Genomic DNA, 11923 nt, shown 5'->3' on the forward strand with positions numbered 1-11923 from the left:
TTTTTAATGTGACACACTGAAAATAGATTTTTGGGGTGGATTCTGTTGCATTAGGGTCTAGTGTTAAGCCATCTGTGTCACTCTGTCTGTCTGTCTGTCTGTCAAATAAAATAACATTTTATTCGTCTCATGCTTCAGAAACAGCAGGCGTAGACTAACAGTTAAATGCTTACTTACAGGCCCTTCCCAAAAATAGAGAATTTTTTGTTACTGAAATAATAGAAAAGTAAAACACGTAATAATAGAATTAATAATAAATATACAATGAATAACGAAAACTTGGCTATATACACGGGGTACCAGGACCAAGTCCATGTGCTTGGGTACGAGGTAATTGAGGTAGATACAGTATGTAAATATACGTAGGGTTAAAGTGACAGATAATAAATAGTAGCAGCAGCGTATGTAAAAAAAGTTAGTGCAAAAAGGGTCAATGCAGATAGTTAAATAGTTAACCAAATAGCTACCCGGACTAACTATTTAGTCTTATGGCTTCGGTGTAGAAGCTGTTTAATGTCCTGTTGGTTTTAGACTTGGTGCATCAGTACCTCTTGTCATGCAGTAGCAGAGTGAACAGTCTATGACTTGGGTGGCTGGAGTCTTTGACCATTTTTAAGGCCTTCCTCTGACACCGCTTGGCATAGACGTCCTGGATTTCCTGTTGATGTGAGCCATGACCAGCCTTTCAAAGCCCCATAGCACTCAGATGTGAGTGCTATGGGGCGATAGTCATTTAGACAGGTTATCTTGGCATTCTTGGTCATAGGGAATATGATGGTCTGCTTGAAACATGTAGGTATTATAGACTGGGTCAGGGAGGGGTTGAAAATGTCAGTGAAGACACTTGCCAGCTGGTCAGCACATGCTCGGAGTACACATCCTGGTAATCAGTCTGGCCCTGTGGCCTTGTGAATGTTAACCTGTTTAAAGGTCTTACTGATCACGCAGTCGTCTGGAACAGCTGGTGCGCTCATGCATGGTTCAGTGTGGCTTTCCTCGAAGCGAGCATAGAAGGCATTTAGCTCTTCTGGTAGGCTCATGCCACTGGGCAGCTCGCGTCTGTGTTTCCCTTTGTAATCTGGGATAGTTTGCAAGCCCTGCCAAATCCGACAAGCGTCAGAGCTGGTGTTGTAGGATTCGATCTTAGTCCTATATTGACGCTTTGCCTATTCGATAGTTCATCAGATAGAGTAAAGCGGTTTCTTATAAGCATCCAGATTATTGTCCCGCTCCTTGAAAGCGGCAGCTCTAGCCTTTACAATGGCTTCTGGTTGGGATATGTACGTATGGTCACTGTGGGGACGACGTCGTCCATGTATTTATTAATGAAGCCGGTGGTTGATGTGGTAATCTCCTCAATGCCATTAGATGAATCCTGGAACATATTCCAACCTGTGCTAGCAAAACAGTCCTGTAGCTTAGCATCCGCTGCATCGGACCACTTCCGTATTAAGCGAGTCACTGTTTGAGGTTTTGGTCAGATTTTCCAAATGGATGGGGCGAGGGAGAGCTTTGTATGCATTTATGTGTGGAGTAAAGGTGATCTAAAGTTTTTTTCACGTGTAGTTGCACAGGTGACATGCTGGTAGAAATTAGGTAAAACGATTTAAGTTATTCCTGCATTACAATCCCTGCTACTAGGAGCGTCGCTTCCGGATGTGCATTTTCTGGTTTGCTTATGGCCCAAAACAGCTCGTTGAGTGTGGTCTTAGTGCTAGCATCGGTTTGTGGTGGTAAATAGACAGCTACAAAAAATATAGATGAAAACTGTCTTGGTGAATAGTATGGTCTACAGCTTATCATGAGGTATTCTAACTCAAGCAAGCAGAACCTCGAGACTTCCTAATATTAGAGCTTGCGCACCAACTCTTGTTAACAAAGAGACACACACCTCCCCCTTGAGCTTACCCAACTGCCGTTCTGTCCTGACGATGCATAGAATAAACAATTAATGTACAGTGCATTCGGAAAGTATTCAGACCCCGTGACATTTCCCAAAATGTGTTATGTTACAGCCTTATTCTAAAATGTATTAAACAGTTTTTTCCCCTTATCAATCTACACACAATACCCCATAATGACAAAGCAAAAACAGGTGTGTATATATATATATATATATATATATATATATATATATATATATATATATATATATATATATATATATATATATATATATATATATATATAAAAACGAAATATCACATTTACATAAGCACATTTGGCTGCGATTACAGGCACACCTGTATTTGGGGAGTTTCTCCCATTCTTCTCTGCAGATCCTCTCAAGCTTTGTCAGGTTGGATGGGGAGCGTCGCTGCACAGCTATTTTCAGGTCTCTCCAGAGATCTTCGATCTGTTTCAAGTCCGGGCTCTGGTTGGGCCACTTAAGGACATTCAGAGACTTGTCCCGAAGACACTCCTGCGTTGTCTTGGCTGTGTGCTTAGGGTCATTGTCCCATTGGAAGGTAAACCTTCGCCCCAGTCTGAGGTACTGAGCGCTCTGGAGCAGGTTTTCATGCTGCCACCACCATGCTTCACCATAGGGATGGTGCCAGGTTTCCTCCAGACGTGACGCTTGGCATTTAGGCCAAAGAGTTCCAGCTTGGTTTCATCAGACCAGAGAATCTTGTTTCTCATGGTCTGAGAGTCATTTAGGTGCCTTTTGGCAAACTCCAAGCAGGCTGTCATATGCCTTTTACTGATGAGTGGCTTCCGTCTAGCCGCTCTACCAAAAAGGCTTGATTGGTGGAGTGCTGCAAAGATGTTTGTCCTTCTGGAAGGTTCTCCCATCTCCACAAAGGAACTCTTGAGCTCTGTCAGAGACCATCAGATTCTTGGTCACCTCCCTGACCAAGGCCCTTCTCCCCCGATTGTTCTAGGAAGATTCTTGGTGGTTACCTTGGTGGCCTTGGGGACCTTCAGTGCTGCAGACATTTTCCGATACCCTTCCTCAGATCTGTGCCTCGACACAATCCTGTCTCGGAGCTCTACAGAAAATTCCTTCAACCTCATGCCCAGGTTTTTGCTCTGACATGCACTGTCAACTGTGGGACCTTTATATAGACAGGTGTGTGCCTTTCCAAATCATGTCCAATCAATTGAATTTACCACAGGTTGACTCCAATCAATTTGTAGAAACATCTCAAGGATGATCAATGGAAACAGGATGCTCCTGAGCTCAATTGCTCAAACTGTTTTCGCTTTTTCATTATAGGGTATTGTGTGTAGATTGATGAGTAAAATATTGTATTTAATCAATTTTAAAATAAGGCTGTAACGTAACATGTGGAAAAAGTCAAGGGGTCTGAATACATTCCGAATGCACTGTATGTCAATCTGAAGTGTATGCAAATAGATTATACAAGTGGTTAGGCATTTTCAACACACAAATGCTTCTCAAAAAGACTAAAAGAGAAGTAGTCAATTTATCCTCAACCAGGAAATACTAGCATGCATGTTATTGATGTTAGTTCTGTGTGTGTAGTTAAGGACAAGGTGTGCTGCTCTGTTTTGAGCCAGCAGCGGCTTTCTTTTCATACCAGACATACTGTACCTCTCCCCATCTTCACAACAACTTTGTCAGTATGACTTGCCCATGATGACTGACCATCCATGTTACTCCTAGGAGTTCAGCTTCTTCTACTCAATGGTCACACGCTTTCTGCACAACTCCAGCTGAGGTTTAGATCTTAGAGAATGTTTTGAACCGAATACAATGCTTTTTGTTTCAGACAAGTTTATTGTTAACCACCCATTCTGACACTGTCACTCCTTGTTAAGAGTCTCAATGAGCTCATTGCCTTTGGGTGCTGACATGTAGAGTGAGGAATCATCAGCTTACATAGTCATTTTAGCTTCTTGTAAGACAAGTGGCAAATCATTTGTAAAAATAGAGAAGAGTAACGGCTCAAGGCAACTGTCCTGAGGAACACTGCACTGTACATATCTGATGTTAGAGAAGCTTCCATTGAAGAACATTCTCTGGGTTCTATTGGATAAGTAACTTTCCAACCATGTGATAGCAGGTGATGTAAAGCCATTTTTTATAATAACAAATTATGATCATTAACATTCAAGGCTGCACTGAAATCTAACAATAAAGCTCCAACTATCATCTTATTATCAATTTATTTTAGCCAATCATCATTCATCTGAATCAGTGCAGTGTAAGTTGATGCATTACAATACTGTACTACTATTGGTGAAATGAAATGATCCCTCTCTCCAGTTGTTTTCTAGGTTTCATTTCTCCTTTTCCCCTCTCTTCTCTCTCCCTTTCTCTCTCTCCTCTCGCTCTCTCTCCCATTTTCTCTCATCTCCTCCAGTAGACCCTTCAGAGGTTCTGAGTGCCGACCCAGTGGACCTTCAGTGCGTCCCCATGGAAGCCCACTTCTGCCCTCTCCCCAAACTCCTGATGGCTGCTCCGGTGGCGCTGAACCCAGTAACCCTCCCGTGAAACCCCAGTTAAAGCACCCGACAACACCATCAAACCCTTAGTCATCCCCAACCAACCAACCCTGCCCCAAAAACACCACAGTCAACTATTTGAATGCAACAAACATGTGCCTAACCTACAGTGCACCCCAAGTGAGAGGTAGTGTTATCCTCATTTAGGAGGTATTCACATAATAAAAAAGTTGACATGGTTTTATTGACATTTATCACAGGCAATACTAAAGCTTGGACCCATTACTGTTGATGTAAAGCCAGCCCAGACTGATGCACATTGACTTGAAGGAGCTGACTGAAGGAGAGGCTCGGCTCCCCAGTTCTTACAGCCATACACACCCACACCTTTAACACACAAACACACATACACACTAAAAACAGCAAATCCTCTTGGAGACTAAGCTGAGGATATGAGGCGTAAGGTCGTATAATCTTACACAGCTGACGGTTCCCCCAAAGTCAGACAGTCTGGAAAGAAAATGAGTGAAAAGTCAGACAAGAAGAAAGAAGTAGTCTGCAGAGGTTGGATCATTCTAGAAGTAGTCTGCAGAGGTTGGATCCTGTAGATCATTCTAGAATGCAATGACGTTTTCGTCATCTTTTCTTTTTCACTTCAAAGAAATGTGTTGCGTCTCATTTAATGTTTACAGTACGTTTCAAGACGGCTGAAGCTTCAAAGCAGTGTGTTATTATGTGAGCCATTCCCTTAGTTCAGAGAGGCTAAGCTCCTATGGTCCAATTCAAAAATCTCACCCAAGGTCTCATATCTGATGTTTCTCCATGTTCATTTGTCTGTGCCTTTTGAGTTCCCAGCTATGTAGGAGATTTGATGTCTTATCTCAAAACAACTGAAGTCAATGACTTAAAACCCAAATAGCCTTGATCTCAGACAAAGAATAGAGAAGTGTTTCTATTGACACACAAGGCTATAGCTCCTCCTGTGTATATATTGCCTGTCGAAAGGTCTCTGTTCAGGAGGACTAGGTCCTGTGACAAGCTCTCTTCATGAGATGATTTTTGGGTCGTTACACGAATAGAGTGCCTTTCAATTGAACTGTTAGATCACGTACATCGATGCTCTAACTAGTCTCGTCAATCCCAGACCTAGGGCAACAGCACTGGGAATCATGAAAAAGGAAATTGTCCTCTTCAGACAGACCAATCACAAGTTTGGGTAGGCGGGGCTTAGAATGCAGGCAGGAATTGTGAAAAACTCTTACCATGGCCTGTACAGCCAGACATGCCAGAACTTTGCAATTTGAAACCAAAGTTTGCAGGCAAAACCTTTGCAATGGTGTTAGTGAAGGTAGTTGATGCAAACTAGCCACTTGTGAAATACACTCATTAAAATAACCTCTGTGAGCTCCAACTTGTTAGCTACTATTTTGGGCAACAAGCGAATAAGGCAGTGACGTAAGAAAGAAGGATACCCCAACTCCACCTTTTACTCTGTCAAACTGACGTTGTTTTAGTACAGAAGTGTATGCTGGAACATTGGCGCGTTGTGGGAGGCAACCCATCTGTCTAGAGAGACTATGCTCTAACCTAACAAAACCATTTTCATTCAAATAAGTTATTTGTTTTCTCTGAAAATCCACATTTTGCCATGTCCCATGTCTTGTTTGTCCAACTTCTAAGAAGATTTTAACTCACTTAACCCCAAGTTTTTCAGATGTTTCCACTGTCATTTCTGAAGATGTTTTACTTATTTAATGTCATTTCCCCTCTGACATCATTGAACGTCATTGCACGCATGATAGAACAGCAATGTACTGCTATTGTTTTTTACCACGATGCTGGATGCTATTCTCCTCCGCTTAATCAACAAAACAAAAACAATATCACCTTTGCTCGGGCTGAAGAATGGCGCTGTTATTCCCTTATGCGGGTTTCAGCTTTAAACCTCTTGAGATGGGAAAACATGTTTGTTATGAATTTTAACATGTGCTCCTCAAGACAGAATGGTACAATTAAGTGAAATTGTTATTTTTGACAAAATTACACTACCCAAAAGGTAATCTATTCGTGGAAGGACACATTATTGAAACCAAAAATGAAATTCAATGGCGAAATCTGAAATAATACTTAATTATTTCTTGAACTTTCTGGAACCAAGGGGAGTTGCTTTGCTTGTCTGAAAGGTCTAGCATGCTTACCTGTGTGCCAATGATTCTATAATGGAGGTTTGTCTGTGCCAATCATTGGTGTATACTGTATCCTGAATAGAATTCCATTACTGTTATCAGATTGATATCTGAGTGGATGTTTCCCCTTCAATGAGCCGTCCCTTTCTCTGTCAGACGTCAACTGATATTTGCAGATCATTTTTTGGGTCGATCTCCTGCATTCATAATAGTATGTTTGACTAAGTGGTATAAATGTTTCTATATATTGTGTTAAGAATATTTTAATGGAATGGATTTGACAAAAAAATGTGGTTCTGCAGGGAGTATATTGAGTAAGCTTGAAATTGTTCTGTCTGCAAATCATGTATTTGATCATAGTCACTGTGTCCTTACTTTCAATCATCAGCAGACTTTAAATGCTACAAATATAGTGACCTGGTGGAACAGTACCGACCTAAGTAGAGGAAACAGAAGGAGATAGTGAGAGACTGAAAGAGAAACGGATCAGTTCTGGAGTCGAGTATTTGGTCTTAAAATATAGTATCCAGAATTATTACAAAATGGAGCAGAATTGCTATGAAAATGGAGAGAGACAATACATTAGCTGATATGTTTAGGTGAGTTTTAATGTGCCTCTCACTAGTTTTTAAGTCTTCTGAAACCAACCACTGTCCATACACTGTAATAACTGACTTTTCAGTCTTTTCAAAACAGATGATACGTTGACTAGCACTGCCTGTCTGGCGTCGTAGATCTGTCGTGTGTCTGTAGTTTCTGCTTTGTAACAGCTGTGCTGTCTCATCTTTTGATGAGATAAAAAAAGTAATCAGACTGAGTGGGTGGCGTGTTTAAATGTTTTAATTAATGAAGAGACACTGAATTACTAAGTTGGACATGTTGAGACGTTTTCCACATCTGGGGGGAAATGGATATTGACAGGAAGCTATTCATGTTTAAGTCATGTCATTTACGTGGTGAATGTATCTAATAGCGCAAAAACTCGAGCGGCATGTTGAAATGTAATGATTCACTATATAGGCTATTTCTATTAAGAGGTCAAATGCAAACCACGTTAAGACAACATACTGTGTTAAGAAATGTTTTAAGTATGTGTGTGTATTGTTATATAGGTTTATGTTTAAATGTTTGTGAGTGTGATGAGTACTTTCAGAAATATCTTTGGACAAGTGTGGTCCCTGCATTTTCCCCCTTTCTTTGAAGCATTCAGATGCATATTAGAAATGGTCCTCTCTTAATCAATGAAATTGATATTAGAATGTCTAGACATATTCATTTTGTCTAAATTGTATAGCTTTGAAGGACTTGCATTGCCCAGCCAAGATGAAAATCTATCTTCTCTCTCTCCCCCCCTCTCTGTCACATCATTATGCCTTCTCCAACTGCTATCTAGTTGGAAATAACAAAATACTTGATTTAAGAAAAAGAAAATGTGCCTCGTGGGGGGGCGTTCGCATTTTAGGTAAACTTACATGTTTAAGAGGTGTGTTTTCCTTGTACAATAACATAGTTAGCTAGAGTAATTGTAGTGTTGTTGGTACAAATATATTATTCTTTCTTTCTTTCTTCATCCTTTACCATTATGTTCCAAAGTTTCTCCCTCTCTTAATGGTACTTCATCGAATTTCCGTCACATTTTTTGTCTTAATTCCTAAATTACAATATCAAAGATGTGACTATTTATGGACAGAACTGTTAGTGGTATTTTCACCCATTTAGAAATGTTTTTATTGTTTATTCGACATAAAAAAATAGTCATAGCATGAAAATAAGATAATCTTCATTGATACTTAATTAATAGTTTGTGTAGTTTCCATTTAAGAAAAACTAAAAATAGAAATTATATTAAAAAAAATATATACATTTGTATCTATACAATGATAGATTCATTGTTACTTATTAATAGTAAGTTGTTGTTGTTGCTGTGGCAACAGAACGACAACATGGCTACCTTTGTCAATCTTAATTGTGAATTTTTTCACATATGAATTGAAATAATGTACAACATTAACTTATTCAGAAAGGGAATGTCTAGTTAGATTGTCTTGGATTGCAAGATGATTGAATATTTTGTAAGAAAAAGTCAAGTTAAATCCTTAATGTCCAAAGGTCCTCTGGGGAGATCAGGTGGTTTGTTTGTTTATCTTTTGGGTTTGATTCGTTTTTATTTCTGTATTTTGTTTTTTTGGAGAGTAAGAACGCATCTCAGCTTTTATTAAAGTGATCACCTTAAATACCAGGAGGGTAAAGAGACTTTGGGACTGGATACAAGATTGAAATAATTCTGCTAAATTGAGTCATTATAGACTTATGACCTGATTTGATTTGCTGTTTTTGATCACCACATTACATTGGAGTTGAACTGGCCCATACATGCTGTACAGAATTTGCTATGCGTCGTCTCTATGCATTGTATTGCCAACAATTTTCACCTAGGCTCATAGGCTTATACTATAGGCCTTCTGTCCACCTGGACAGGAAGTGCTGATGTCACCGAGCTCTTGGATTGGTCCTCAGTATGAAGTCTCTTTCCCCCTGTGGCCTGCCCAGCTGTGCTGGGAGATGTCGATGCTCGCTGGAGCTTTAGGGGATTCAACCAGTGTACGAATGTGTGATATTCACCTCGTTTGCACTTATGTACATAAGTAAGTCAAAATATTCTGAATTTATTTTGAATAAATATAGAGAAAAGAACTGATAAAAAAATCTAATTTACTGTATTGTTAAGAAATACAGATAAACAATTATCATTTTAATACAGTGTAACAAAAGAGAGTTGTTTTTGAGGGATGTGTCTTTGGTTTTGTTTTATATGTGCCCTGCTCCTATCAAAACATGATGGTGCCTCGCTGTTAAGAGAAAACTGAATGTGTCAAAAAGAAGCTTTGTAGTTTGCCATACTTTATAGAAGCGCATTTAGAAGTCCAGCTATGTCTGATCCTGAACCAGTTTAGTTATAGAACTATAGTTAGAACTATATGCATATAGTTAGAACTAATAGAACTATATGCATATTACCTTTAGTCAACAAATGAATGATATTTCCATTTCCATCAGGTGTTCTCCTGTTTGATGACAGTGACACAGTAAATCAGAATGGTAGCTTACATAAAACTAGGGTTGCAAAGGTACCGGTAATTTAACGAAGTTACTGGAATCTTCTGTATTTTTTGGTAATTAATAGGTAATATATGGCAACCTATGATAACTTTGGTCATTTATACTTGAATAACTTTTTTTTTAAGTATTCATATATAGTATTCATTTTGTATACCTGTATCCATATTGTCCATTAGTTTCTAGCAGATATGATTCAAGAGAACATTTATTAAATTAGAATGTAATCAACAATGGCATTATTTTCAATTAACTCTGCAATGCTTCTAACTATAGACTAAACTGACACCAGTTTAGCTGCAAAACATTTACAACAAAGACATATTGACATAGTCTTGTAAAATAATTAAAAGTGTGAAAAAATATAGAGGATATTTCATGCTGATACCCTCATATTAAACACCAGTGGTATTCACTAAGTTGATGGTTTATATTTAGAAGAATGTTTTACAGCTTTGCCATTGAATTTTAAAAAAATATTAAAATCATCTTATTTGATTGTTATATATTTGACATGTGATAAGGCCACACAGAGGGCCAGAGATCATTACAGACACTTGTGGTCATCTGAAGTACCCAGAAGGGCCACTAGATGTTTTGTGATAATTTACATTAAATCCTTGAAATTTACCAAATTTCAGGTAGTTTACTGGTAAACTTTGAAATTGTAATGTAATATACCCTTCCTTTGCAACCCTATATAAAACTAGATTGATTTCAAGATCAAACTGTGTTAGGATTTTCTACACTATCAGTCCCATCGTTCTGCATGCAAATCGTTGTGCAGAAGAACCTGTGAATTTGGTGGTCCACCTGCTGTCTGTCTAGGGAATGACATTCGGATCAGCTGACAGTCGGAAAATAATGGATGTCAGTAGTGCAAAAACAGGAAATAATTTGCTATTCATGTGTATTCGGTTTGTGAGAAGGGATTTTTCTTTACTCATTGTCATTATCCAAAAAACAATATATCTGAATTCTCCACAGGATTTTAGTCAGATCTGGATAAAAAAAACTGGTTTTACTACAATTACACACACTTGCGAAACAAACATCCCTGACGAAAACTTCTGTTCATGCGAACTTGTACATTTAATGCTCTTCAATTGCTTTGGAAGCCAATCATTTTGTTGCCATGGCACTTGTCCTAGAGGTGGTGGAGGGACTGGGTCTCAGTGGATTGGTCCAAGGCCTTTCCACTGTAAACAGAGGAGAGGACAACTTTCTTGTAGACTGGGGGTCAAGGCTCCCAAACGTTTAACAACTGATTCAAAGATCAGTCTCATAATGTACATATGTGCGTGTTGATGTGAAAGCAAAAACATACATCTCATTCATGGGAAGTGACTACAGAATTTGTCCCTTTAATTTAAATAACTATTAGTTGCCTGTTTCTGCTTGCTTGGCAAGGCAAAGCCAAGGAGTGAACAAACTTGCACCCAGGTAAAATATTGGGTTTGTTTAAAAGCATTTCCGTTGGAGAGAAGGCTGTCCATTATGCTCCTCTCTCCCCCACTCTAGGACAAAAGTGAAATTGACTGCTTTGATTCCTGGTATGAAAATGCTTCTCTTTCACTTTCTATTTAGCTTGTTGTGCTTGTACGTGCTAGAGAACTGTGCTACATGCCAATTATTTTTGCTATGTATAAATATATAGATATACATACACGTATGACTTCTGTTATTTTTGTTTTACCTTTTAATAAAGCACTTAAATGGTGATCTATCGTTTTTCTTCTTCATTCAGTTACATCTAGACATACTAAAGTTGAGGACTCAACAGTTCATCTGACACAAGACCCAATTCAAACACTTGATTTTTATGTGCATTTCACTTATTTTTTATTTAACCTTTATTTTAGCAGGAGTCAGTCCCATGAGAGATGGCAGGGTGAGAGAGCAAGAGAGAGAAGGGGTAAGGAAGAGAAAGGTCACAGAGAAATTAGAGAGAAGAAAGAGAGGTGTATGGAGTAAGGATAAACAGAGGCTGCAGTTGGAATTAATTCAAATGATTAAATGCTTAAAACTTGTATCAAGGGGGCATTGTGCCTTACGGTTGTTTAGGGTGCCAATTAACCAGCAAAGATACAGCATGAATTAGCTTTAGTGGGTGGAGGAGAGTTAAGACAGGTTAGCTGATGTTTTGCCGATGTCGGAGGTATAGCGGCCTTCGACACTGAACCATCAGATCCTTCCTTCCACCCTCAGGG

General features: G+C 39.0%; 1 protein-coding gene across 6 annotated transcripts in view; it reads left to right on the top strand.

Annotated features, from left to right (window-relative positions):
* The window catches only part of mbnl3 (muscleblind-like splicing regulator 3), a 76015-nt gene extending 64580 nt beyond the window's left edge, over nt 1–11435 (top strand). For 3 of the 6 annotated variants that reach the window (XM_029771671.1, XM_029771666.1, XM_029771668.1), the window contains one exon: nt 4332–4482. In XM_029771671.1, coding sequence (XP_029627531.1) covers nt 4332–4349 — 18 coding nt within the window. In that variant the 3' untranslated portion in view covers nt 4350–4482. Of the gene's footprint in view, nt 1–4328 lie in introns of all 6 variants that reach the window. The other 3 variants (XM_029771673.1, XM_029771670.1, XM_029771669.1) reach the window with 2 other exon arrangements.
* Nucleotides 11436–11923: the final 488 nt, after the last annotated feature.

Source organism: Salmo trutta, chromosome 13, assembly GCF_901001165.1.
Source record: "Salmo trutta chromosome 13, fSalTru1.1, whole genome shotgun sequence".
Lineage (NCBI taxonomy): Eukaryota > Metazoa > Chordata > Actinopteri > Salmoniformes > Salmonidae > Salmo > Salmo trutta.